We start from the raw sequence: 26599 nt of genomic DNA, 5'->3' as shown, positions 1-26599 counted from the left end.
GATGTATTGAAGGACCGCGACTCGCTTGTTATTCGCTCTACCACTGATTCAGCCTATTTGAGCTCGTTTAATTTGCATGGTGATAGACATAATGGAGTAGCATGGAAGGATCAGTCCTATACCGTACCTGCAGAAACACTTCAATTACACTCCCAGCGGTCCAAATGTCCCGCTGCTCAGCCCGCATCAGTTTCAAGTTTCTTGGTAAATACAAAACTCGAATACTTATGGTAATTTCTCGCGGCTTAGTTTTTTACTCTGCCCCTAAGAACGTTCTCTTTGTAGCCCAATTAAACAAATCAGCTCCCCGTCAGAAAATATCATATGAATTGTCGACTGGGATTGCTCTTTTTGTCTTCTTCTCTCTCTCTCTCCCCTACTGAAGTACAGCCTAGAGCTCCGTCGATCTAGAACACGCAGGATGCGCGTCTCCCCTCTGAGTAGTGTCTCTGTCTCAGTCACTCCGATRTGAGCTGCTCTGTTCTGTGTTTGAAACAAGSATGTGTAATCCTGTCAAGCTCCAATCCAGGGCAATCTTTGTCCTTTACGCTGCCTAATGTCTTGTTGAATATACATAAAACATCACCTTACCCAGCAGAAAACCTGTAGGGGGAGAAGAGGAAACGTCATTAAACTTGAACACACAGAAGGGATGAATACCTAAGAAGCCAGCGAGTCAGGGTATTTCGAGGGCACGACGAACCCTCGCGTCATCTCTGAATTTAATTCAGTTTATTTATACCCCAAACAGAAGCACACTGCTGATCAAATCAAATGTTATTCGTCACATGGTTTGTAAACAACAGGTGTGGACCAACAGTGATATGCTGACTCACGGGCCCTTCCCAACAACGCAGAGAGAAAGAAAATAGAGAAATAATAGAAAAGTAAAACACGTAATAATAGATACACAATGAGTCATGTGACAACTGCTTATGTGACTACTGAAGTAAAAAGGACTTAATACGTACATTTGATTGATGTATAGTTTTTTGTTGTACCGTTTGTCCATCAGGTCGTTTGTATGGGGCGATGAGCGACCAGCAGCCCTACACGTTGTCAAGTGCCTTCCCCCTGGTCAGCCACCCAGCCTTCGGCCTGTACACCACTAGCTCAGGACGCCCAGAGTTTGGAGGCCTGGGGTCGTTGGGGTCCCTGGGTTCTCTGGGGTCCTTGGGGATGTCTGCTGCCCTGGCCGCACACCCCCAGCTGGGAGCTCTGACAGGTAAGAGGAGGGGCCCGGGTGTGGCGCGTGGACAGGTGTAACATGACTGAGTCCAGGAGATTTACTTGACCTGAACAGCAGATGGATGAAACATCATGACTAATCAGTATTTAAGGGTGTGCTAACTTCTAATACTCTTTAGGCGATTGTAATTGATATAGAGTACTGAACTTAGTGGATGAGACAGAATGGCACTCACACGTCGGTGTCCTCCTCCTTGTCTTCTCTCTTCATCAGAATGGTGGCGAGCAGCAGAGGCCCACAGTAGGGGGGCAGCAGCCTTCCTCCCCCCGTTCCTGGGCCTCCCCACAATGTTCACCCCCCACATCCAGCAGAACCACAGCCCCATGCAACCCCCCTCCAGGACCCCCAGCAAAAACGGACAGACCCCCAAAGGTACAGCTACGCCCATCCTTCTTACATTGAACCGTTCCAAGTGCTTCATTCTGACCTATACAGATAATAACACCTGAGAACAAAGGGGATCATTGCGACACTTCCTGTGCTCATCAGGGGGAAATATGTATTGTATTGTACCTGTATATTGGCACAGAGTGTGAAGGAGCTTCTCACACCTGTTCAAAAGCAGCAAATGATTTTACCGCCAGGAAATAAAAGGTACCCTTAAGAGGGTGAGGTATTTAAAGCGCAACGTATTTTTTTTTTTACCCCTCTGGCAATTGCGAGAGATGTGAATGAATTAATCATTCCTGTAAGCAGGTGGTGGAAACTGTTCACAGGGATTAAGTGAGAGGCTCCCTAGTCTCGGCAGTCTCCGGCTCCGTGATGAGATTTCTCCCGTCGAGAACCTTATAATGACTTCCAGTCTCAGTTAATGGCGTATGTGTAGGCTTTTTTCTTCTTCTACTCTCTGTCTTTTTTCTCTCTCGCTCTGTCTTTCTCACACACTCTCTCTCTTGCTCTCTGTCTCTCTGTCTCTGTCTCTCTCTGTCTCTTTCTCTGTCTCTCTSMCTCTCTTTCTCTCTGTACCCTTTCTCTCTCAATCTACTTTTTTAATTTGATGCTATCTTTTAATTTATCTTTTATTATGTAAACCACTCATGTTGTGCTCACGCCATGTTCAGCATGCCTAAATGAGATACGCGTAAATCTAGATTTTCATAAGGCTTTTTAGTTTCCACATTCAGAAGAACCCCTGATATTTCTTTKGCGTTTTTACTCGCAATGTCTCGTTGCTCAGATGAGATTGAGATGATATGTAACAGTGTGCTGTGCCTCTTTCTGTGCGATTTCAGGGGTGAACGGGGCAGTGAACGGAAGTGGGGTCTCCTCCCCAACCATGCAGGGGTCTTACTCCATGAACGCGTCCCCATCTCTGGGTGCCTCCCAGTCTGTTAAGGGCCCCAAGGCCAGGGGCCCCAGGAGCAGCCCRCACAGCCAGAGCCACACAGCAGAGCTACAGCTGGAGAAAGTACCCCACAAACCTAAAGACAAGGTCAGCTCAATGATGTAGTGGCTCTAGATTACTGATGACGTCACGAAAGTGATGCGCGCACATCGGTGTGGCCGGAAGCCGCGTCGTTATGATTCTGAACGCTCAGATAGCTAGCAACAATGACAAGACGCTGCCATGTCGTAGGCAGCTCGTTTCAGCTCGTTGTATCTTGTTATTGATACCGTGTCTTGTTTTGAGGTGTTTTGCCAGATTTCATGTCAATGCTTATAAGGGAAAAAATTCGATAGTGGTCATTATACAATTGTATTTATGTTTTCAATAAACATTTGGAGATGAAATATAGTTGACATGTTGTCAACAGTCTAAGCCAACAGTTTTGCACACGTCGGTTGTGTTGGTAAAAGCCAACCTGTCTATAGCTATAGTAAAGCCTGAAGTATTTGACTTGGGGTCTATTTTGAACGTTTTAAGTTTTCCATTTTCAGTTTAGAAACAAAAATCAKGTGGTCAAAATGTACACTGGGTGCTTTATTGATTGACAGCCTCTCTGCCTTAATGCAGAAGCCCAGTAAAAAGCCAGCAGAGGTCGCTGGGGTCAGTGACAGCGAATCAGGCTCTTCCTCGGACAGCTCCAGCAACGGAGCCATCAGCAGCGACCTGGAGGACCTCGGAGGGGAAGAGGACGACGACGATGATGATGACGACGATGATGAAGACGAGGAAGAGGATGGAAAGTGTGAGGCGTGGAACTCTGAGAAGGAGAAGGCGAGGCGGGCGAAGAAAAAAATGAAGGTACAGTGATCGTGAATAGTACTGGTAGTGTGTAGCTACTTATGTCTGTGATGTGCTCCGGGGTGAGCTAACAGCGGGCTTCCTCTCCTCCCCTCCCTCCCCAGATCGGGACACTAAGCTCAGGCATGAAGGAGGCCCAAGACAAGAGGAACAACCTGCCCCACAGCCTACCCTCCGACCCCCCCATCCTGGTCCCCTCACAGCACTGCCCCTCTCCTCCTACCCTGTCCCAGAGCTCCCCCCTGTCCCTCCAGACCTCCCGGCCCAGGGAGGAGGGTCTCCAGCAGCACCTCAGTGTCATCCAGTCCACGGGCCTAGCAGCCAGCTCCAAGCCCCTGGCTCTCCTCACCCAACCCCGCAGGGAAACCTCCCCATCACCCCTCTCTGCCTCGCCAATCCCCCTCATCACCTCGCCCAAAGGACGCACCACATCCTCCCCCAAGCCGCCCAAGCTCCTGCCCTCCTCGCCGCAGAACCTGCCCCTGTCCCTCTGCACTTCCCTGTCCCGCTCCGTACCCCTGTCCTCCTCGCCTCAATCCTTCCCTCTCCTCACGTCGCCCATGGCCAACTCCCAGCAGCCCAAGCCTCTGAAGACACCTGGCAGTGGGAAAGCCAGTAAGAGGAAGCTGCTGGAGGATTCACTCTCTCAAATCAACGAATTCAGGCTCAAACAGGTTGGTCCAGTGTCCTCTCTGCCCAGCCACTAGCAAGGAATATGGTATCAAGTATGWCTTGCCTAGTTAAATAAAGGTTAAATAAAAGAAATACAAATAAAAAATCCCATTATTCACACAGTAGCTCTTTTTCCCCATGGTCAAATAATACCACAGATTGGTTACTGGCTAGCTTAGCTTTTCACCTCATTTGGATCATCGGTCGAACATGAAACCGTTTCTCCTTTCACAGTTAGAAGGTTGTCGGTATTCATGGTAACATATTGTAGATGAGCTGCAGTAAGAGGGCTGCTTCCAGCCAGAGGGAGTCAGAGAGGGAAGTGGCAGTCCTGTCTGAGTCGTTTGATTGGGTGTCCCGCTGTGCTGCTCAGCCTGTAAACCAAAAGGTCAACCAAAAGGTCAATGCTTTTGGCCTCATTACCTCAGCAAAGCAGACGGCACATATAGCTACTATATATAGCTATGTATTTACTACCGTTTTACTCTCCATTTAATACATTCACAACTAGATAYAACATATACATATMTATCACCTTCTACAGTGCATTGTGGACCTCGCGCATGTAGTCGAAATGGTCACTGAAATAGTAGTTCATTGATTATGCTAATTCCTATTGCTGCAGCCCGCTAGAAGTGYAAATCTGGTCTTCTCCCCTGTTCTATTTGACTGGTGGGGAGGTTRTWTTTTAACCAAAGGCCTATTGCATGGTCTGTGAAATGGATTTGTTTCACTTGATATCACATCTAGTTGAATGTACATGTCGAAGCCCTTACCTGTGTTTGCTGAAACACGGTGCAACGCCAAACGTGACTGTCGTTCTATAAAATCTGCCGTTATGCTGTTTAAAGTAAAACACAGATGCATGACGCTAACACTTTTCACAGACTCATAACTGTAGTCATTTAAGTGAGATATGGGAACTGGAAGCCGCTTCTCAGCGGTTTTACTCTTTACTTAGTACAATGGCTGTGGTTATTGCCTTGTTATATGCAATTGTCTCCAGGCTTCTGTCCTAGGCAGTGAGACAGTGAGCCAGGCATTGTGCTTCATCACCAGCTTGAATAATCGACGTAGATGCAAATTGACAGCTGGCACAATTATGCTGTTTTCTCTTTTCTTTTCCCTTGTTTTATCCCCCTCCCTCCTGCCCGCCCTCCCTCCTTCCTTCCCTCCCGCCCTCCCTCCGTTCCAGTCTTTACTCTCGCAAGGCCAGACGTTCCCGGCGGCGCAGCCCAAGAAGCAGCAGGGTCACAAAACCTCTAGGAAGGCTGCTGGGGTGACGTCATCCTCCTTGCCGCCCCCCAAGCTGTCCTCCTCGGAGAGTCCGTGTGGTGGTGGCAGAAGCACCAAGTTGCCCCCTGCTCCCCTCCCCCCTCCCCCCCAGAACAACCACTCCAACCTCTTCCTGTCCAGCGCTCTCCTGGGCCTGGCTGCCCACCCCAACGGAGTCATCCAAAGCACCACCGCTCAGGACGCGCCGCTAGCCCTTATCACCAAGCCCCGCAAAGACTCCAACAAGGACCTCTCTGGGGCAGGGGCGTCCCTCTCGCTGCCCGTCAACCTCAGCACCGGCGGAAGGGRCCACTCGGCCTCCTCTCAGGSCCCCCCGGCGCGGCCCGCTACCTCACCCTCACCGGCCACGGCKCGGGGCCCCAGGAAGATCAAGGCCCCCAAGACCCCTAAGCTCCAGGCCCCTAACCTCCAGGTTCAGGCCCATGCTCTGGCCCCCATGGCAGCCTGGAAGGGCCTCTCTCAGAGTCACCTGGTGCAGTCTCTGGTGGACCTGTTCAGAGGGGCCGAGGCCGGCCTCCCAGGTCTCCCCGGTCTCCCTAGCAGCAAGGACTCGGATGACTCTGTTGAGGATGACGACGATGACGACGATGATGATGATGATGATGATCTGGATGATTTGGAGGATGATGAGGAGGACTCGGATGACAGCTTGTCAGGTTAGATACCTACCGTTCTGACCGTCCTAATGGAAGGCACATGCAATATTTGTAGTGTACAGTATTTTTGGGGTTACGGTGATGTACAATAGTGAACACTATTCAACCATTGCTGAGTCTCRCAGTGATAACCCCTCTCTTTCTGGTACCCTCCTCTCAGATTCTGACAGTAACTCGGACAGCGACGCGGACGTCTCCGGTGGCAAACTGAAGGACCCGAAGCTGAAGCTGCCATCTTCAGGCTCCGCCTCCAAGAGGGAGAAGACCCCACTCAAGCTAACCAAAGGCCACGCCTCCTTACTGAGCYACTCAACCAATCACACAGCCACCAGCTGCTCCCCGCTCAACCTGCAGGTCATCAAGACGCCCAACATCGTCACCAGCTCCAGTGCCTTGGCCTATCACAGCTCTCCTTCCTCCTCCTACTCCCTGGCCATGCCCCCAGGTAACCGCAGGCAACCTAAACGCCTGGTACATTGTCAAAGCTGCTCAAGTTTTAAATTGCCCCATAACTGCAAATCTAGCATCAGATTACCCTAACCCCTATCCTAACCTTAACCATTCGGGGGATGACAAAATATCTGACCCTGTACCAGTTGATATGGCCAACTTCTTTACCTACTCTGCCAAAGCTACTCATACAGCTCAAGCACAAAACCAGTCTGCAAAACCACCTAGCTGTAACTTTAACTGTTGAGGACACGTAGCCACACTGGAATAGCTAAGCTCATCATTATATGCTATCATCTTCAGATGGCTGTGGGGAGAAAACAGGGAGAGGAAAAGGGGGGTCTATTTTTAGTTAGCCGGGCGGTTGGCTGGCTTAACAGGCCTGGGTTCCTGTAGGTGCATGTCCTTGGGCTTAACAGGCCTGACAACTTGTTTGGCACTTCTGCCGTGCCCAAGCTTTCTTTCTTTCTTTCTTTCCCCTCTCCTCTCCTCCCTCTCTCTCTCAGCACTGGGAGATTACCCAGCTTAGGAAAGGAAAGAACACACACAGAGATTCCGATCTTCCTAAGCACGTTTCAATTCAACATGCTTCACTGCCCATCAAATTCACATAGGAATGTCAGTGATTTTTCAGGACATATTTTGAGTAATTTCCTTAAGTTGCTTTCAGAGCACGGAGTTTCTCAATACTCTACCTGGTWAAATAAAGGGAACGCAGAAACAATAAGGCACTCTCATGGCCACAGCTGGTGGGTTAGAGACACAGGGGACACGCTCGGGGCAGCGCTACAGTCAATAGGAGAAGGCACACCTTTGATCTGAAAGGCCTGCATAGTGGAGTGAGCCACAGCAGCCCCGTTTGTCTCACACAACGAAACACTGCTCATATTCAGTACTGGGATGCTGTGGCTATGGGTGGGTGTTTAGGGCTATGGAGAGAAGGCTGTGACTGTGTATTGTTCAGTTTGACTAATGGGTTCTCTCTCTTCTCTCTCTCATCTCTCGTCTGCTCTTCTCTCAGTTCTCTTCTCTCTCATCGTCTCTCGTCTTTCTCTCTCTCGTCCTCTCTCGTCATCTCGTTCTTCATGCATCTTCTCTCCTTGCCATTCTCATCTCTGACTCGTTCTTTCTCTCCATCTTTCTCCTCTTCTCTCTCTCTGGCGCTCGATTTCAGTTTCTCCGATCTCTTTCTCTCGTTCTGCGGTCATCTCTCTCTCTGTCTTCTTGCTCCTCTCTCTCTCAATCTTCTTCGTTGCGCTCTCTGGCTTCATCTCTTCTCTCTTTTCTCATCTCTCTCCTCTTCTCATCCCTCTCTCTCTCTCTCCTCCTCTCTCTCATCCGTCCCTCGCTCCTATCTCTCTCTCCTCTCTCGTCTCTCATCTTCTCTCTCTCCTCTCTCTCTTCTCTCTCTCTCCTCGTCTCGTCTTTCCTCTCTCTCTGCTCGAGCGTCTCTCTCTCCGTCTCATCTCCTCTCTTCGTCCTCCTCGGTCTCCTCTCTCCTCTCCTCATCACTTTCTCTCTCTCTCATCAACGTCTCGTCTCTGGTCTAGTGCTCTCTTCTCATTACGGGTCTCCTCTCTTCTCTATTCTCTCGTCTCTCGTTTGTCCTACTCTCTCATCTCTCGGCTATCTCGTCTCTCTCTCCTTCTCTCCTCTCTCGCTCGTCTCTCCTTCTCTCTCCTCTCCTCTCTTATGTCTTAGATCCTCCTTCGTCGGTCATCTCATCTCTTCCTCTTCTCGTCCGTTTCCATTGTCTCTTCCGTCCTTACTCGTCTCTCTCCTCTCTTCATCTTCTCTCTCCTTCTCTTCTCTCTCGTCTCACTCTTTCTCTCGTCTCTCCTTCTCAGATCTCGTCTTCACTTACTTCTATCTCGTATCTCTCCTTCGAGTTTCTCTCTTCGGTCCCTTCAGTCCCTCTCTCTCTCATTCTCTCTCTCTCTACTCTCTCCTTTCCAGGGCGCAGGGGAAAAAGAGAAGGGAGGGTGATGGACTGAGCAGTGAGTTGAGATACCTCTGGGAGTTGGGGTAAGGGGGTACGAGGGTGGGAGACTTGAATTGGGATGAGCTCTCTCCCTAGCAATGGCAAAGGCCTCGAGGAATTCCGGTATCCAATCACACCCCAGTTTCTCTTCACACGTGCCCACGTGTTTTCCAGCTGGCTAGAGAGAAGCGCGGGATCAAAGCGTGTCTGGGAAGCATGCAAGGCGGGACGTGCTAGTTACACGCGCCATGGCGGGAAGAAGTTGAGGCAGGTACCCAGGATGTGATGGAAGGTAACAGGTAAACGCTGCCCTCAGACTAGCCTACGCTAGCAACTAGCCTCACCTCACGCTAGTGCTCACTTAGCATCAATGCCACCTGTGACCCTTAACATGAGAAGAGCTGGACTCCTTTTAGTTCATTTCCCCAATCCCTTCCGTCTGCCTACTAAAAGCTGACCTGTCGTTAGAGCATTCTGATTCCCACTGTGCTTTTGCTCAATTTCCCCCTAATTCTTTTGATGCTTAGTAGTAGAGCTTCCGGCCTCTGTAGCTAGATCGCTTTTCAATGTCACACTTTTACATACTTTCACATTGGATATCCCTGTCTCACCAAACGTCATTATTTTCTCTTCTATAGTATCTATCCAGAAATGGAATAAGTGGCATCACACGCGATAATTTTAGCTTCAGTGCAAAGATAATGGTTGGTGACTTCTATGAAGCCAGAGAAGGACCCCAGGTGATGTCTTTTCATCTATCTATTGCCCGTCTCATTTTTTTATTTCCTCATTTCATGTACAGTAGAAACTGTATAGTGACTGAAACAGTTCAGGGACATTGATAGAAATCAGCTATAGACTCCAGTAGTCCTACCCCCTAGCCCCCTTTGTCTAGGGAGTCATGTAATAATCAGTTGACATGACTTCTACAGGTGACCAGTCATATACTGTACAGTAGGATAGTTTAACTAGCTGAATGGTGAATGGAATGTATTGTAGTGGTGTTCATATCACAGTTAGAAATTGGACCATTATCCGGTTCTTAGCTTTGTAGTCCAGTAATACCACTATGCATTGCATATGTTGATCTTTGATCTGCCCTCTTTTCTGTCATGAGTGATCGATCTAAAGAGTAAATCCTAGAGTAACAGTAGAGTAATAAAAGCAACTGAAGTATGTTGAAGCCGTTTATTACCCACACGACACTAACAGCCCCTCTACCCTGTTGTTTCGCCTCCGTCCTACCCCCAGGGCCTGCAGTGGAGTCTGCTGAAGGACGAGGACGTCATCCCTCATATCCTGGCCATGGAGGGCCGGCGGGGACGGCCCCCCAACTCAGAGCGCCAGCGCGGGGCCGAGGGGGGAAAGGGCTCCCGGAGGAGGAAGGGCCGGCCGCCCAACGTGGGAGAGGGTCTGGGGTTGGGGGCAGAGGRGCCTAGCCCCAGCGAGGCCAAACTCTTACGCAAACTGGAGGCCCAAGGTGAGGAGAGAAGAAGAAAAAAAACAGATCTCTGTTTTGAAGTCTATGAATGCTACCTASCAAACATGTTTGGTCACACAGTAACGTTCCATCACCTCTCTCTGCAGAGATAGCCAGGCAGGCGGCCCAGATGAAGATGATGAGGAAGCTGGAGAAGCAGGCCATGGCCAGGGCAGCCAAAGAGGCCAGGAAGCAACAAGGTACACTACACTACATCTGAGTGCATACACCATTCCCCACTGTCTTCTTGTAGAGATGTACAGTACCACTGCTGCAAATCATTTCTTAACACCTAAGCCCCTAAAGTCTCTCTTTCAGCCATCATGGCGGCCGAGGAAAGGAGGAAGCAGAAGGAGCAAATGAAGATCATCAAGCAGCAGGTAGGGCATTCTTTATGTGGCACCACTTCCTGTCAAACCGTCTCCCGCCTTGACTATGGAGGGTATCCTTGTTTTACCACTGCACCACCGTTTGGTTTGCATAGTGTATCGATCCGCCTACCTCTGTGTTTCTCCAGGAGAAGATCAAGCGTATTCAGCAGATCAGGTTGGAGAAGGAGATGAGGACACAGCAGATCCTGGAGGTACTACAGTCAGCTGACCCAACACCGAACATATCCTCTGAATTAGCAGAACGCCACTCCTCAAATGCATCCCAGAGCCTTCAGTCTACTCTGTCCATAGTATTTTAATCTTACCCAAGCCTATTACTGAATAATACCGCAGTGTTGGAAGGCATAATGTCTCAGGCATAATTCCACATGGAACTAATGCTAAATTGGTCTTGGTTGACGGCTGTTGAATATTAAAATCTCTGTCTCCACTAGCTGTCTAAGAGTCAGACCATATTTAAATTAGACAGAAATCATTTTTTTTCTATTTTATCAGACAACAGCAACAGTTTAGCATAAGTGGGTAGGAAAAAAAATATCTTTCCCTTGCACACACAATTACACTGTAGGAGCTCAAGTATTTTAGCAGGACTAAATCAAATTTGAGTTGACACGGTTGGCAAGCCACTCTTAACAGGATTTTTTTGCTGTTTGCAATTACATATTTAAATGATACATGATTCACTCTCTGTGTTCTACACATTTGACTGGCACGTGAGGCATGCGTTTCATTTTCTGTTACAAGGAAAATATCATATTTTGAGTGCTCGGTGCGAAACTGCGGAGTGGCAGGTGTCCGTCAGTCTGTCTGTCCAGATGTCTGGCAGTGAAATGACGTTTGACCTGATTTGCATTCGCAGGCTAAACGGAGAAAGAAAGAAGAGGTTGCGAATGCCAAAGTTATGGAGGCAGAGAAACGAATAAAGGTGAGAGTTTGTGTTACACACAGCATCTCAATGTAAACCAAAATGTCAAAGCTTTTTCCAGATGAGATGTGTCTGACAATGAGATTAGGCATGAGCTGTAGCTCCTCGGTAAAATGGTCTGAAATCCCATCAGCCCTCGTGATTTTCATGATGGTGGCTGTATGAAAGTGTATTGATTTTCTCCCCTCATCTTTTCTGTCTTCCCCTGAAGGAGAAAGAAATGCGAAGACAGCATGCAGTCATTTTGAAGCACCAGGTACGCAGCGCTTTTTAGCAGCACACCTTGTCTCTTCTGACATGATTGAAATGATACTAAATACACTTCAGCTAGATCAGTGTTTACAGGGTGTGTGTGTGTGTGTTCGTGTGTGTGGGTTTCAAGGTTGTGTGTAACTAGATATTTTATTAAACCCTTTACTGTTTCTCTTTGGTCAGTTTCCATTCTATTGGGTTATTTCTGATCTTTGGGTATTTCTCTGCTAAACAATCAGTTTTTTTTTGCTGTCATTTCTGTTCCATAATACTTTGCCAACTCTCTCTGCCAGGAGTTGGAGAGGCATAGACTAGATATGGTATGGGTATGTTTATTTTTGTACATCTAACACCGCATCGTGTTTCCTGGTTGTGATATGGTTGTCATAGCAATGCATTAAGTGTAGCACTGGCTGCAGTCATACTACATTATTCTGCATGGCTTTTTCAGCAAAACAAACAAACACACAAACAAACAAACACAACAGTGTGTCGCCTCCATCTGCTCTGAGACACCTGACCTCGCTCCGCCTGCGGTGGTTCGGTAGCTCCCCCCGCACTCCCCAGAATGCATTGCAAAAGGCGGCCATGCCCTGCCATGCTCACTCTTACTGTCTGAAAGTACGCTCCTCTCAATGAGTCATCCATCACATCCATCGTCTAGCTGTTGTTTTTGAGTGGCTGTGAGTGCTTGAGTTTTCCAGTTCCAGACATTGAGCTTGTGTCCGTCTCCGTCCACAAAGAGCTGCCCTTTCACCTGTTACGTCCCATTGAGTCTCTGAGGCTGCGTCTGAAATGGCATAGTGCACTACCTCATAGTGCACTACTTTGGTCAAAAGTAGTGCACTACATAGGGAAGAGTTTGCCATTTGGAATGTAGCCTGAGTCGTTCTGCTGCTCTGTTCTGTATCTGTACCTGCCTGTCTTCTGACTGGCTGGCTGTCTATTGCTGTACCTGCCTGTCTTCTCCAGCAGCTTGACTGGCTGTCTGTCTATTGCTGTACCTGCCTGTCTTCTCCAGCAGCCTGACTGGCTTGCTGTCTATTGCTTGTTGAGCGTGTCTGTTGCACATGATTAGAGCCAGGAGTTTATCCTAACAATATTAACCTGAGCAGGAGAAACTCCTGGCCCTACATGCTGTATGCAGCAGAATCCAGAGGATTTGTTTAATTGACTTCTGTTTATCACATCACTGAGTTCCCCATCCCTTTCAGACAGTCACTGTCCTCGCTTTGCCGTTGATCAAATCCTATTTGTTTACAATTAAACATTTTGAGACAATCTATCCTCAACCAGGGAAGTCTCCTTGTAAGACCTTCACTCAATATCTCCCCATAGGTTTAGGCTATTTTCAATCTGGAACGGCTATCAGCTAAACAGATGGATGATACACAGAGCAATGTTTGTTTTCATCCCACTGGCTTGTGGCTATGATGACTCAGTCATTTTGCGTGTGTTCCGTCAGCTTTTTACCTAGAGGCATCATAGCTTGACCCTAACTTCTCTTTTTGACCCCGTCATCACCATCTACCGCATTCTCCCTCTGATGCTTTCTGGTTGTCGTCATTCGTACCGTTGTCTTCTTAACCTCAGCTTCAACTGTACGTGTTGCTGTATGTGAAAACRTCYCCKTGATGGAGGRGAATGGMGGTTTTCCTCCTTCTGTCCACCTCTCTGACTTCACCTGTGGAGGTACACCTTCTCCGGTGTGTAACGTGTGTGTGTGTTTTCTCTGCTCTGCTAGGAGAGGGAGAGGAGACGGCAACATGGGATGCTCATGAAGGCGGTGGAGGCTCGCAAGAAAGCAGAGGTACGTGACACACACACACAACACACACACACGCCAGAAGGTCCCACTCCTCCTGAACCCATCCAATCCCTCTCTCCTCCTTCTACTTTTCATTTCTTCAATACACTAACTGAGTCAAAAGAATGGCCCTCGAGCGCTTTTTCTTTGAGAGCGCAGGCAGGGGCGCCGGGCTGAATTCTAAAACTAGTCAGCAGACTCGGCTTGACATTCTTGTCTGTTTTACCTTCACTGGCGTGAGCCCATTAACTCTCCCCTCCTCTCTCCTTCTCTGGGGCCCTCAGGAGCGCGAGCGCTTGCGGCAGGAAAAGAGGGATGAGAAGCGCCTGAACAAGGAGCGGAAATTGGAGCTGAGGAGGCTGGAACTGGAGATTGCCAGGGAGCTGAAGAAGCCAAATGAAGACATGTGTCTGGCCGATCATAAGGTAATAAATTACCCGTCTTGCCCATGATTCAGTCCTGCGTGATGTCTGAAGGGTGACATCATTAAAGGGACCTAGCTTTCCAAATTGTAGGTGGCCGTTTAATGTAGTTACATCTCTTTTACATTATATATATTTGAACTGACAAGTTAATATTGTCTAGGTTTGGGTTATGGGTGGTTAAGTGCATTGTATCATCACAATGGTATGTAATGTACAGTATATCTGTTATCTGTCATATGTGAAACCTGAGTACTGGACACGGTTTGTGCTGTACACTGCCATCAAGTGGCTAAAGAGAGTAATGCATAAGGAGGGACGAGATAATAACCCCCCACATGTTTACTAATGAAAACCTAAAAAAAAAAAAGTTGCCATTCAGAGCCATGTGATTCAGTCATTGGCATAGAAAATTCAGTCATTGGCATTGCAACATGTTAGTCACACTACTCCCCATATACTGCAGTCCACATAGGGCACTATAGGAGTCCCAGGGTGTCATGTGAGATGTATCCTAAACATCCCTCCTTCTCTCCTTACCTTTCCTTCCAGCCTCTTCCAGAGTTTTCCAGAATCCCTGGCCTGATCTTGCCGGGGGTTGCGGTGTCTGACTGCCTGATGCTGATGCAGTTCCTACGCGGCTTTGGGAAGGTGCTGGGCTTCGATGTGGGGGTGGACGTACCCACCCTGGGGATGCTGCAGGAGGGCCTGCTCAACGTGGGAGACAGCATGGGACACGTCCAGGACCTGCTGGTCAGACTCCTCTCCCTGGCCGTGTGTGACCCTGGACTGCCCCCTGGACACAAGGTGAGATACTGTACATGTACAGGAACATACCAAGCATATTCTGAATAAAAACCTACACACATTGGTCCGCTTTCCCAGACACAGGTTAAGCCAAGTCTTAGACTAAGAACTAAGAAGCACTTTCTATGGAGAATCTCCACTGAACATGCTTTTTAGTCTAGGACTTAATCCGTGTCTGGGAAACCAGTCCATTGTCTATGAGTCAACACTCCCCTGGAAAGTGTAGATGGGGACCACTCTATCACCACCCAACCGTCCCGACAACCCCTTCCAGACCAAGACCATGCTGTCTTTCCCTCTATCTTCCATGACTCACCCCTCCTGTCTCTCTCCTCTCCCCCCAGACCAAGACATGCGTCTTTACCCTCTATCTTCCATGACTCACCCCTCCTGTCTCTCTCCGTCTCCCCAGACCAAGACCATGCTGTCTTTCCCTTAATTACCATGACTCACGCTCCTGTCCTCTCTCTCTCCGCCCAGACCAAGACATGCTGTCTTTCCCTCTATCTTCATGACTCACGCGTCCTGTCTTCCCTCTCCGCCCAGACCAAGACCATGCCTTCCTTTCCCTCTATTTTCCATGACTCACCCCTCTGTCTCTCTCCTCTCCCCCCAGACCAAGACCATGGCTGTCTTTCCCTCTATCTTCCATGACTCCCCCCTCCTGTCTCTCTCCTCTCCCCCAGACCAAGACCATGCTGTCTTTCCCTCTATCTTCCATGACTCACCTCTCCTGTCTCTCTCCTTCTCTCCCCAGACAAGACCATGGCTGTCTTTCCCTCTATTTTCCATGACTCACTCGTCTGTCTCTCTCCTCTCCCCCCAGACCAAGACCATGCTGTCTTTCCCTCTATTTTCATGACTCACGCCGTCCTGTCTCTCTCCTCTCTCCCCAGACCAGACATGTGTCTTTCCCTCTATATTTCCATGACTCACCCTCCTGTTCTCTCTCTCTTCCAGACCAAGACCATGCTGTCTTCCCTCTATTTTCCATGACTCACCCTCCTGTCTCTCTCCTTCCCCCCAGACCAAGACATGCTGTCTTTCCCCTATTTCCATGACTCACCCCTCTGTCTCTCTCCTCTCCCCAGACCAAGACCATGCTGTCTTTCCCTCTATCTTCCATGACTCACCCCTCCTGTCTCTCTCCTCTCCCCAGACCAAGACCATGCTGTCTTTCCCTCTATCTTCATGACTCACCCGTCCTTCTCTCTCCTTCCCCCCAGACCAAGACCATGCTGTCTTTCCCTCTATCTTCCATGACTCACCCCTCCTGTCTCTCTCCTCTCCCCCAGACCAAGACCATGCTGTCTTTCCCTCTATCTTCCATGACTCACCCCTCCTGTCTCTCTCCTCTCCCCCCAACAAGCATGCTGTCTTTCCCTCTATTTCCATGACTCACCCGTCCTGTCTCTCTCCTCTCCCGCAGACCAAGACCATGCTCGTCTTTCCCTCTATTTCCATGACTCATCCCCCTCCTGTCCTCTCCTCTCCCCCAGACCAAGAACATGCTGTCTTTCCCCTCTATCTTCCATGACTCACCCCTCCTGTTCTTCCTCTCGCCCCCAGACCAGACCATGCTGTCTTTCCCTCTATCTTCCATGACTCACCCCTCCTGTCTTCTCTCTCCCGCCAGACCAGACCATGCTGTCTTTCCCTCTATTTTCCATGACTCACACCTTCCTGTCTCTCTCCTCTCCCCCAGACCAAGACCATGCTGTCTTTCCCTCTATCTTCCATGACTCACCTCCTGTCTCTCTCCTCTCCCCCAGACCAAGACCATGCTGTCTTTTCCCTCTATCTTCCATGACTCCCCTCCTGTCTCTCTCCTCTCCCCCAGACCAAGACATGCTGTCTTTCCCTCTATCTTCCATGACTCACCCTCCTGTCTCTCTCCTCTCCCCCCAGACCAAGACCATGCTGTCTTTCCTCTATTTTCCATGACTCACCCTCCTGTCTCTCTCCTCTCCCCCAGACCAAGACCATGCTGTCTTTCCTCTATCTTCCATGACTCACCCCTCCTGTCTCTCTCCTCTCCCCCAGACCAAGACCATGCTGTCTTTCCCTCTATCTCCATGACTCACCCTCCTGTCTCTCTCCTCTCCCCCAGACCAAGACCATGCTGTCTTTCCTCTATCTTCCATGACTCACCCTCCTGTCTCTCTCCTCTCCCCCAGACCAAACCATGCTGTCTTTCCCTCTATCTTCCATGACTCACCCGTCCTGTCTCTCTCCTCTCCCCCAGACCAAGACCATGCTGTCTTTCCCTCTATCTTCCATGACTCACCCCTCCTGTCTCTCTCCTCTCCCCCAGACCAAGACCATGCTGTCTTTCCCTCTATTTTCCATGACTCACCCCTCTGTCTCTCCTCCTCTCCCCCCAGACCAAGACCATGCTGTCTTTCCCTCTATCTTCCATGACTCACCCCTCCTGTCTCTCTCCTCTCCCCCCAGACCAAGACCATGCTGTCTTTCCCTCTATTTTCCATGACTCACCCCGTCCTGTCTCTCTCTCTCCCCCCAGACCAAGACCATGCTGTCTTTCCCTCTATCTCCATGACTCACCCCTCCTGTCTCTCTCCTCTCCCCCAGACCAAGACCATGCTGTCTTTCCCTCTATTTTCCATGACTCACTCCGTCCTGTCTCTCTCCTCTCCCCCCAGGCCAAGACCATGCTGTCTTTCCTTATCTTCCATGACTCACCCTCCTGTCTCTCTCCTCTCCCCAGACCAAGACCATGCTGTCTTTCCCTCTAATTTTCCATTGACTCACCCCTCCTGTCTCTCTCCTCTCCCCCCAGACCAAGACCATGCTGTCTTTCCCTCTATCTTCCATGACTCACCCCTCCTGTCTCTCTCCTCTCCCCCAGACCAAGACCATGCTGGGGGACCATCTGACCAACGTGGGCATCAACCGGGACAACGTGTCGGAGGTGCTGCAGATGTACATGGGGGCCCATTGTGGGCAGACTGAGCTGGCTGAGCTGGCCCTCAGCCTGAAGACCAAGGCCTTCCAGGCCCACACCCCCGCCCAGAAGGCCTCCATACTAGGCTTCCTGGCCAATGAGCTGGCCTGCAGCAAGAGTGTCGTCAGGTAGGAGTAAAGAACAGGAGACGCTAAACATTTAAATAGATAATGCTGCAGCAAGAGTGTTGTCAGGTAGGAGTAAAGAACAGGAGACGCCAAACAGTTAAATAGATAATGCTGCAGCAAGAGCGCCGTCAGAAGGAGGGAAGAAAGAACAATTGAAACGAAACAATTAAAGGTCAGGTTCTATCTGCAGCAAAAGCGTTGACAGGTAGGAGGAGAGATGCTGACCTGCCAGGTAGGAGGAGAGATGCTGACCTGTACATCACACAGGCTTCATACCAGTGGAGCTACAAGGGAATATATTATTGGGTGTAAGGAGATCAAACATTAAATCCAAATATGGATTCTATGTTTTTACTGGTTTTACTGAGAGGATATGCAGACAACATTTCACGAGCATGAGAGAACATCCTTGTAGATCAGGCATTGTCGTCCCTTCCGGTCCTATTAGGTGGAGCCAGTGTGAAAGGTTTAGTGTACAGGAGGCTTCCATACCGTTGTGAGCCTACTGCCTTTTAGCTCCTTACAAATAATGACGTTCAGTTGACTTCACTCTGCTGCTAATGCTGTCGTGTTTTATTAATGCTGTGTAAGACTCTGGATAGATCAGCTAATCTGGAGTGGGATTCAATTTTGATAGAGAGAGAAGCCAATACATCAATTATTCACGAGAATGGAGGGATACTAGTGCTGCAGGCTATTCACTCTACAGAGAGAGAGAGAAAATTGTACTGCTTGTGTTAACTAGAGGTAACTACCAAAATAAAGGAAACCCCAACATAAAGTGTCTTTATAGGGCGTTGGGCCACCACGAACCAGAACAGCTTCAGTGCACCTTGGCATAGATTCTACAAGTGTCTATAACTCTGTTGGAGGGATCTGACACCATTCTTCCACAAGAAATTCCATTATTTGGTGGTTTGTTGATGGTGGTGGAAAACGCTGTCTCAGGCACTGCTCCAGAATAAATGAGTTGAGATCTGATGATTGAGACGGCCATGGCATATGGTTTTCATCGTTTTCATGCTCATCAAACCATTCAGTGACCACTTGCTTGTGCTTGTGGATGGGGACATTGTCATCCTATGGGGACATAGGCATGGTAGCAAAATAATGACATGCCCAGCATTTTTATACATAATCCAAACCATGATGGGATGTTAACTGCTGAATTAACTCAGGAACCACACCTGTGTGGAAGCACCTGCTTTCAATGTACTTTGTGTCCCTTATTTACTCACTGTTTCCATAGTTACCTGTACGTGTGAACTGACATATACTGTTTCTTACTCTGTTTCTACAGTGAGATCGACAAGAACCTTGATCACATGACCAACATGAGGAAGGACAAGTGGCTGATCGAGGGCAAACTCAAAAAGTAAGTGRTGTGTGTGTTGACGGGTGTGTGTGTGTGTGCATCTGAATGCTCACCTGTGTGTTTCTCCAGGTTGAGGACCATCCATGCCAAGCGGACCGGGAAGAGAGATGCCAGCATGGGAGGGGAGGAGGCCCAGCCCCTGGGTACGCCCTCCTCTGGCCTCAAACGCAAGAGAAAGGCCGGAGCAGAAAGCGACGACGACGATGATGAAGACGAAGACAGCGATGACCTGGCCGATGAAGATGACGAGGAAGAGGAGGAGGAGATGAAGAAGGSGAAGAAAGTGGAAACGTGTGACGAGGACGATGGGGACCAATCAACTAGTGTGGAGGAGCTGGAGAAACAGATAGAGAAGCTAGCCAAGGTAAGTCCTTCTATCCGGAGATCTGAGAGTTCCATCTCTGTGGAAGAACAATACTAAATAGTTAGAAATGATTGATTCGTTGATTTAGTTATAACTCAGGTCATGACGGTCTTGCTTGGTTTCACAGCAACAGCACCAGGTGAGGAGGAAGCTGTTTGAGGCGTCCCACTCCCTGCGCTCCATGATGTACGGCCAGGACCGGTACCGCCGGCGCTACTGGGTTCTGCCCCACTGCGGAGGGGTCTTCATCGAGGCCATGGAGAGCGGAGAAGCTGCGGGGGAGCTGGAGAAAGAGAGGGAGAGGAGGAGGAGGGCGGCAGCAGGGGAGGTGCACATCAAGGAGGAGCCGCAGGAGGAGGAGGTGCAGAAGAAGAAACCRGGGGGCGTCGGCGGGGAGGAGAGGAGCGTCTACACCCCCGTGGGGTCAGAGGAAGGGAAGGAGGAGAAGAAAGGTTCTCCCAARCTTTTCCTCTTGRAMRCYGCRTCTCTCTCCAAACTGACCACGCTCCTCSARGRCGCTAAGGACGTTGCCAAGGAAACCCGCGAAGCCAAGGCAGACCCCCGCCCCAAATACAACGGCAGCCCCAGGCCACCGTCTGTCACCACGACAACAAAAACAGCACCACTATCTGATCCCACCAACAACGCCTCTCTGCCCGCCTTACCTACAAGCCCCTGTGCGTRGACGGCGCSGAACCTGCCGTGCGAGGAGGCCAAYCCCGGCTWCCRCACCTCCACCTCGTCRCCCTCCTCGTTCTCCTCRCTRCTGAGCCCCCCACCCCAGCTTTTCAGCCCTATGAAGACCTCCACCCTAACCCCTACCCCTCCACAGCTCCAGTACCTCCCCAGTGACCAGCTCCTCAGGGTCCTGACAGAGAGGAGCGGTCACTGGTTCACCCTGCTCCCCCGCTCCCCCTGTGACGACACCTCCCTAACCACCTCTCCCTCCCCAGGGCCCGGCCCTCTCCAGTCCTCCCCGCTGCCCTCCTCCAGCCTCACACGGCCCAGGTCTCCCCCGGCCTCCCCCGCCCTGCCTCTCACCCCCTCGGCAGCGTCGGCCTCAGCCAGCCCCCACCATCCAGCTGGCTTCATCAACTACCCTCTGTCAGCCCTGCAGGTCAGTACGCTGCCAGGACAGACCCCTTGTCCTAATGATTTATACCGGTAGTAGAAGCTGATAATGGAAAATCCTATGAATAAATGTAACATCAGAAGAATGTAGGTTCTGTTTGAAGCTATAGCCCTAAGTGTAGTGATACACATTAGTTTTTCTAATCATGATATTGAAGTGTCTGTGTATGTATCTGCCCCCTCTAGGGTAAGGCTGGCGGGTCGTTGCTGGGTCTCTCAGCGTTCTGCGGTGGCTGGCCCAGTGGAATGATGAGCCCCAGCCAGCTGCCCTTCTGCAGCAGCCCCCTGCCAGGCCACTCAGGCCTCAGCTCCGTGGAGGGCAGTGCCAACGCGGCGCCCAGCGTCTCCAGCAAGAGCGAGTCGCCTGTTCCTCCCGGCGAGAAGCTCTCGTCCACGGTGCCCTCTCCCGCCATGATGGAGGTGCCCAAGCACTCGGATCACCCCACACCATGGCCCATCCCTGAGGGTGAGCGTGTGTGTGTGTGTGCGAGCGCGTGTGTGGGATGAGTCATCTATTTATTCAGTTAACCTTTATTCATTCACTGAGTCATAAGAATGAATAATTGATTTTGTTCTACTGGGTGGAAGAAAGGAATCTCTTGAGGAGAGAGAACAGCACTGGAGTGTGTTTTGTATCAGAATACTGTAGATCTATTTCAAGGGGGCATTATATTGTCTTAAGTTATTTTTCTGAAAAATGTCTATACGTTTATTTATATATGTGTGTGTGTGTGTGTGTTGTGTGTTGTGTGTGTGTGTGTGTGTGCGCGCAGAGATGCTATCAGGCTGGTGGCGAGTGTCAGACATTGAGGAGCTGCGCTCCCTGGTGGAGTCCCTCCACAGCCGGGGAGTCAGAGAGAAGGGCCTGCACCGACAGATGCACAAATACATGGAACTCATCCCACAGGTCTGCACCAAGCACCGAGACGGTGAGTACTGTATGTCTGACAGTCACTCAGTCAGTTGGTTGGCTGGTAGGTCCCTCACCCAATCTTTAGCAATCTGCATAGCCTTWACAGAGTAGATTTAGCCAACAGATCCCAATGGATATGAATGAATAAAGTAGCTTTGATTTTGTGTCAGTGAAACTGAGCAGCACTCCGACTGGCAGGCCCCGACTTTCACAAAGACTTTTGTGCTGGAGTCTGATTGAGCACTGTGTTATGACAGCCCTGAGTAGTTATACCCCTACTGAGCACACTCCAAGCCCCTGCGCTTCACAATGAATTGACATTTGGTACATGACGCATGACTGACTGCTCAATATGAGTCTGACATCAAAGCCAGATTTGTTAACGTTCACATGGTTTCTGATTGAACAGCTCTTTGTCTTTTGTCTTTGTCTGGATATTGAATTCTTAATCTGTGTGTGTGTGTGTGTGTGTGTGTGTGTGTGTGTGCTGTAGTGTGCCGCGGTGCGTGTGCGTGTGTCTGTGCATGGTGTGTGTGTGGTAAGAGTGCTGTGGTTTGTTGTTGCGTTGGGAGGGAGTATCGAGCGACAAAAGCAAGGCCGTGGATGTTGGGTCTGATGTGCGAATAATATGTATGCTGTGTCTATGGAGTGTATGACTGGTCTCTAATGCCGTCCTGCCTCCCCAATCTGCAGCGGCCATGATAGAGCTGTGTGAGCTGGAGGAGAGCCAGGTGAGTGTGGAGTCAGTGCGGGGGTGTGATGTGCGAGAGCAGGCCATGGAGATGGACATCGCTGTGCTGCAGCAGGTGGAGGAGCTGGAGAGGAAGGTCACCACCGCCAGCCTGCAGGTCAAGGTAAACAACAACGACATCAACAAATGAGAAGCTTCCTTTTATTATAGCTCTCATCCTTATCCATTGGAGAAAATATAGGTCTCTGTTCAAAAGTAATGAATTGTAGCGGGGGTCACTCACTAACCTTTTCAAGTCTAAATGTTAACCAAGATCTAGTGACAGTAGCCAGGGAATAGGCTGTTATTTATTAAAGACTGCATTACCCAACATTCTCTGCGCAGGGCTGGATGTACCCCGAGCCCCAATCAGAGAGGGAGGACCTGGTCTACCACGAGCACAAGCCCCTCCCCAAACAKCAACCAGCGGCGGGCGGCGCTGCCGACAAAGACCAACCGGAGGACAAGGCGGACCACAAGGCGGGCGGCGTGGTGCGTCACGCGGACAACCCTCTGGACATAGCGGTGACGCGGCTGGCGGACCTGGAGAGGAACATCGAGAGAAGGTACCTGAGGAGCCCCTTAGGTACCACCATTCAGATCAGGCTGGATAATGTGGGGGCTATCGGTACCGTCACTGTCCCCGCTCCCTCCAGTAGTGCTGACAGGGAAGGGTAGGTCATCCACTCAGCATTCAAGCAAACACTTCTGTGAGCTTTTTTTTGTTTCATTTTTCAAAAAGACGTCTTAACTATGCTGTCGCTTTTTTGGTTTTGCCTCTTTTATTGTGTATTTTATGGTTGTCTTCTGGTTTGGGGTTGACTCACAGTGTGGCGAATGTTTTTCCCCGTTGACTTTGTCTGGCCGTCTGCATGGTGTTATGCGTCAGTAATCGTCCACCTCGTCCCCCCTACCATTCTTTCCCTCCTCTCATCTACATAGGCATCACTCCTCCCTGGCGGTGTGTGTATCTGTACCCATATATCCCTGCTGCCTGCCTGCCACCCWCACTCACTCTCATACCTGTGTCTGTCTGCACAGCTGTAGTTTCAGCTAGTTGTGGTGACAGTGGGTGTGTGTCTGTGTATGGGCAAGTGTTTATGTTGGAAAGCGAATGATTGAGCGTGTGTACCTGCCTGCATGCGTACGTGTCCCGACTTTCCGTTTCCTGTTTGTATGCGTCTATTCCTCTGACATCTGTGTTGCCTTCCACAGGGGCGAAGAGGAGGTGGCCCATGGGATGAAGGTGTGGAGGAAGGCCCTGGGCGACGTCCGCAGTGCCGCCCAGCTYGCCATGTGTCTCCAGCAGCTCCAGAAGTCCATCGCCTGGGAGAGGTCCATCATGAAAGTGGTGAGTAARACCTCAACGACTGTAGCTGGCTGGCACGGAATTTCAATATGCTAGGGAAGTGAATACTGTGTGTCATTGGAGAGCATTTCAAGTCCTTTAGGGAGTGGATTCCAATGTAAATCTTGGTAAATGTTGATTCGTAATCCATCCCTTGGGTTTGAGGTGACACTGCGTTGTCTGCTTTCAGTACTGTCAGATCTGCAGGAAGGGTGACAACGAGGACCTGCTCCTGCTGTGTGACGGCTGTGACAAAGGCTGCCACACGTACTGTCACAAACCCAAGATCACCGCCATCCCCGAGGGGGACTGGTACTGCCCCGCCTGCATATCCAAGGTGACCCAAACTGTCCAGGCCACTGTTCAACATTTACATATCCTACCTTACTGTAGAAGTATGTCAGACATGCATATCAGGCATGTACATTATTTCAAAGTACATCATGTAACTGTCATTTTCATATCATATATTATTTCAAAGTAGGTAATTCAACAACACTGTGTACACAATATGCTAAGTGCCATTGCTTTGTAAGTACATCTGCATGAATCTTTGTCCTCCTCCCCTCAGGCGAGCGGCCCATCTCCCAAGAACAAGAAGCTGCCCAGCAAACCGGTGGCGGGTGGAGGCGGGAAGAAACCCACCACTGCTGAGGCCAAGCGGAACGGGAAGCAGGCCGGCAACAGTAACGGTAACGTGGAGGTGTCAGAGGACGACTCGGCGAGCGCCAACAGCACCCCGAAGAAAGGAGGAGGAGCGAAAGAGCCCCCCAGCAGGAAAAGGAAAGGAGAGGAGAGCCCCGCCCCGTCCCAGGCCCCGCCCACACCCCAGTCACCCAGTCAGGAGAGCCCTGTGGTGTGTGTGAAGAGAGCCAAGACAGCCAGAGACAACAACAGAGACCTGGGTTTGTGCAGGTACTGTACTACACCATAAACCTTTGAGTCATTTTCTAAGCACAAGTATCATCACTTTAATCAGTGAGTTGCTGATGGAAATGTACATGCGGGTTGTAAATGTATTTGCCTGGGGCATTGCGTTCAGCCTCTTTAAATAATTGAAGGTCCAATGTACTGTTAACATTCCCTTTGTGACGTGTGTGTGTGTTCTCTTCTGCAGGGTGCTCCTGGCTGAGTTGGAGCGCCACCAGGATGCCTGGCCCTTCCTCAACCCCGTCAACACCAAGGGGATCCCTGGCTACAGGAAGGTCATCAAGAAGCCCATGGACTTCGCCACCATCAGAGAGAAGCTCATCAGCAGCCAGTGAGTTCACTATTAATATGACACTATTACTATCCACTCCCTAGTAGTCATACTATGACTAACCCAGAGTTTATTTTCTGATCTAGTCACGTAACCAGGAAAAGATAACATACCAATCGAGTGTTGTACTCATTTACTCGAAATGATCTGTACCTCTCGTTTCAGGTATCAGAATCTGGAGACTTTCATTATTGACGTCAACCTGGTTTTTGATAACTGTGAAAAGTTTAATGAAGACAATTCAGACATTGGGCGAGCGGGACACCAACATGAGGAATTCTTTGATAAGAGATGGGACAGAAGCTTTCTCAAGCAAATAAACTAATTCCATCAGTATTGGTGTTGTTTTTACCGATCAATCACACGTCTCCAAACCAGGACCTCACTCATAAAGTTCTATTTGATCATTTCATAGCAAGGGCACATGTTTTGGAACGACAAAGGGATGATATGCTGGTCCGTCTGGTACCTTTGGGACAAACCCGGACGGTTAAAGTGAAATGCTCAACAGACAGACTTGTAACGCTCGGTGTTGCTACAGTACAACAGATCCGAACACCCAACAAGATGCCCACACAAGGTCTCATACTCGGTGTACTTAGTGCCAATACCCATTTCCTGTTCCAAGATCATTCCCACTGAACCTCATTCCTGTCTCAAACCACCCAAGATGCATCTGGCTTGAATAGAATATCTTTTCAACTACTTGTAAATAGACGTTCTTTATTTTTATTTAATCGTATTATAGTGAATGTATTTAATTTTTAGATAATTATTTATGAATCAATAAATAAATAAAATAAAAAAGGTCCACATCATTTTCTATGAAAAGGAAGAATCAGCTCCACTGCTTTGAATCGAAAGGAATGTCTGTCTTTGGTTTGACTTTTTATTTTATTTTTTTTCCCAAAATTATTGAAACAAAGCCAAGAAATGTTTTTACTGTTACACTGTTCTATGCTTTTGGGCACCAGAGGACTTAATCATTACTTAAAAACTGTACAACTGCATTTAATTACAAAAATTGCAGAAAAAACAGTCAGACAATTGGTGATACATGTGTAATACTTTATTAATGTCAATATTCAAGTCTTGTTTGGGAACGAATGTTTAAACAATATCAGATATTGTTTATGCCTTAGATGATGTAGCATTCTATTCTATTTTTAGTGAAGGAAGTGATTAAAAAAAACATTATAATATTTGTTTGTACACAATATACTACATATCCTCTGCAAAACACTTGTGGTATCCTTAATCTTGGTTGTGCCTACCCTTCCAACAGGCGTAGGATTATCATTTTTTTGGTTTTTCCATTTATGATGACATTATTTTATATAATTTCAATCCAACATGGCTCCAAAAGTCTGACAGTGACACATAATCATTCCTCTCCATACAGAAAGAGAAAAACACAACAACGTTTAAGTATTTTTTGGTCTTTTTTCCCATGAAACATTTCCCCATATCTGCCTTGCCACAGTACAGAGGACGTAAGGCCATTTGTAACCACTGTGTTTGAATCTTGCTGTGTGTCGTGGCCTAATGGAGGCAGCGGCATTGAGTTTTTTGTACCCAAGTCAGAGTACTTGAAGTTACTTTATTTAAGATATTGCTGAAAAAAAGTATCATTCTTTGTTGTAGGAGCTTTATTTTTCACTAGTGTGTGGCACGGACCTATTAAAGGATGTTTTTCAACCTAGTTTCACTCTGGGTGTGTTATTTCCCCTCGTCCACCTACCCTGTGTCATGAGTCATGACATTTTAATTTGGATGATGTGAGTGGGGAGGAGAATACCTTTGTAGTTTT

General features: G+C 49.0%; 1 protein-coding gene across 1 annotated transcript in view; it reads left to right on the top strand.

Annotated features, from left to right (window-relative positions):
- The first annotated feature begins 1004 nt into the window (after positions 1-1004).
- LOC111971074 (bromodomain adjacent to zinc finger domain protein 2B) overlaps positions 1005-26599 on the top strand; it is a 34219-nt gene continuing 8624 nt past the window's right edge. Inside the window, exons 1-34 of the mRNA XM_070445869.1 lie at positions 1005-1225; positions 1463-1621; positions 2482-2681; positions 3204-3434; positions 3539-4108; positions 5302-6058; positions 6219-6581; positions 8356-8381; positions 8465-8490; positions 8664-8760; positions 9128-9229; positions 9741-9969; positions 10077-10169; positions 10288-10349; positions 10487-10552; positions 11221-11286; positions 11498-11542; positions 11832-11858; positions 13283-13348; positions 13630-13770; positions 14320-14574; positions 17444-17667; positions 18968-19042; positions 19112-19406; positions 19534-20523; positions 20724-21003; positions 21311-21466; positions 22144-22304; positions 22526-22854; positions 23396-23531; positions 23719-23865; positions 24100-24443; positions 24646-24789; positions 24955-25101. Coding sequence (XP_070301970.1) covers positions 1033-1225; positions 1463-1621; positions 2482-2681; positions 3204-3434; positions 3539-4108; positions 5302-6058; positions 6219-6581; positions 8356-8381; positions 8465-8490; positions 8664-8760; positions 9128-9229; positions 9741-9969; positions 10077-10169; positions 10288-10349; positions 10487-10552; positions 11221-11286; positions 11498-11542; positions 11832-11858; positions 13283-13348; positions 13630-13770; positions 14320-14574; positions 17444-17667; positions 18968-19042; positions 19112-19406; positions 19534-20523; positions 20724-21003; positions 21311-21466; positions 22144-22304; positions 22526-22854; positions 23396-23531; positions 23719-23865; positions 24100-24443; positions 24646-24789; positions 24955-25101 — 7202 coding nt within the window. The 5' untranslated portion in view covers positions 1005-1032. The remainder of the gene's footprint in view (positions 1226-1462; positions 1622-2481; positions 2682-3203; positions 3435-3538; positions 4109-5301; positions 6059-6218; positions 6582-8355; positions 8382-8464; positions 8491-8663; positions 8761-9127; positions 9230-9740; positions 9970-10076; positions 10170-10287; positions 10350-10486; positions 10553-11220; positions 11287-11497; positions 11543-11831; positions 11859-13282; positions 13349-13629; positions 13771-14319; positions 14575-17443; positions 17668-18967; positions 19043-19111; positions 19407-19533; positions 20524-20723; positions 21004-21310; positions 21467-22143; positions 22305-22525; positions 22855-23395; positions 23532-23718; positions 23866-24099; positions 24444-24645; positions 24790-24954; positions 25102-26599) is intronic.

This window comes from Salvelinus sp. IW2-2015, linkage group LG12 (genome assembly GCF_002910315.2).
Source record: "Salvelinus sp. IW2-2015 linkage group LG12, ASM291031v2, whole genome shotgun sequence".
Taxonomy (NCBI): domain Eukaryota; kingdom Metazoa; phylum Chordata; class Actinopteri; order Salmoniformes; family Salmonidae; genus Salvelinus; species Salvelinus sp. IW2-2015.
This window is presented reverse-complemented; position numbering and strand designations above follow the sequence as displayed.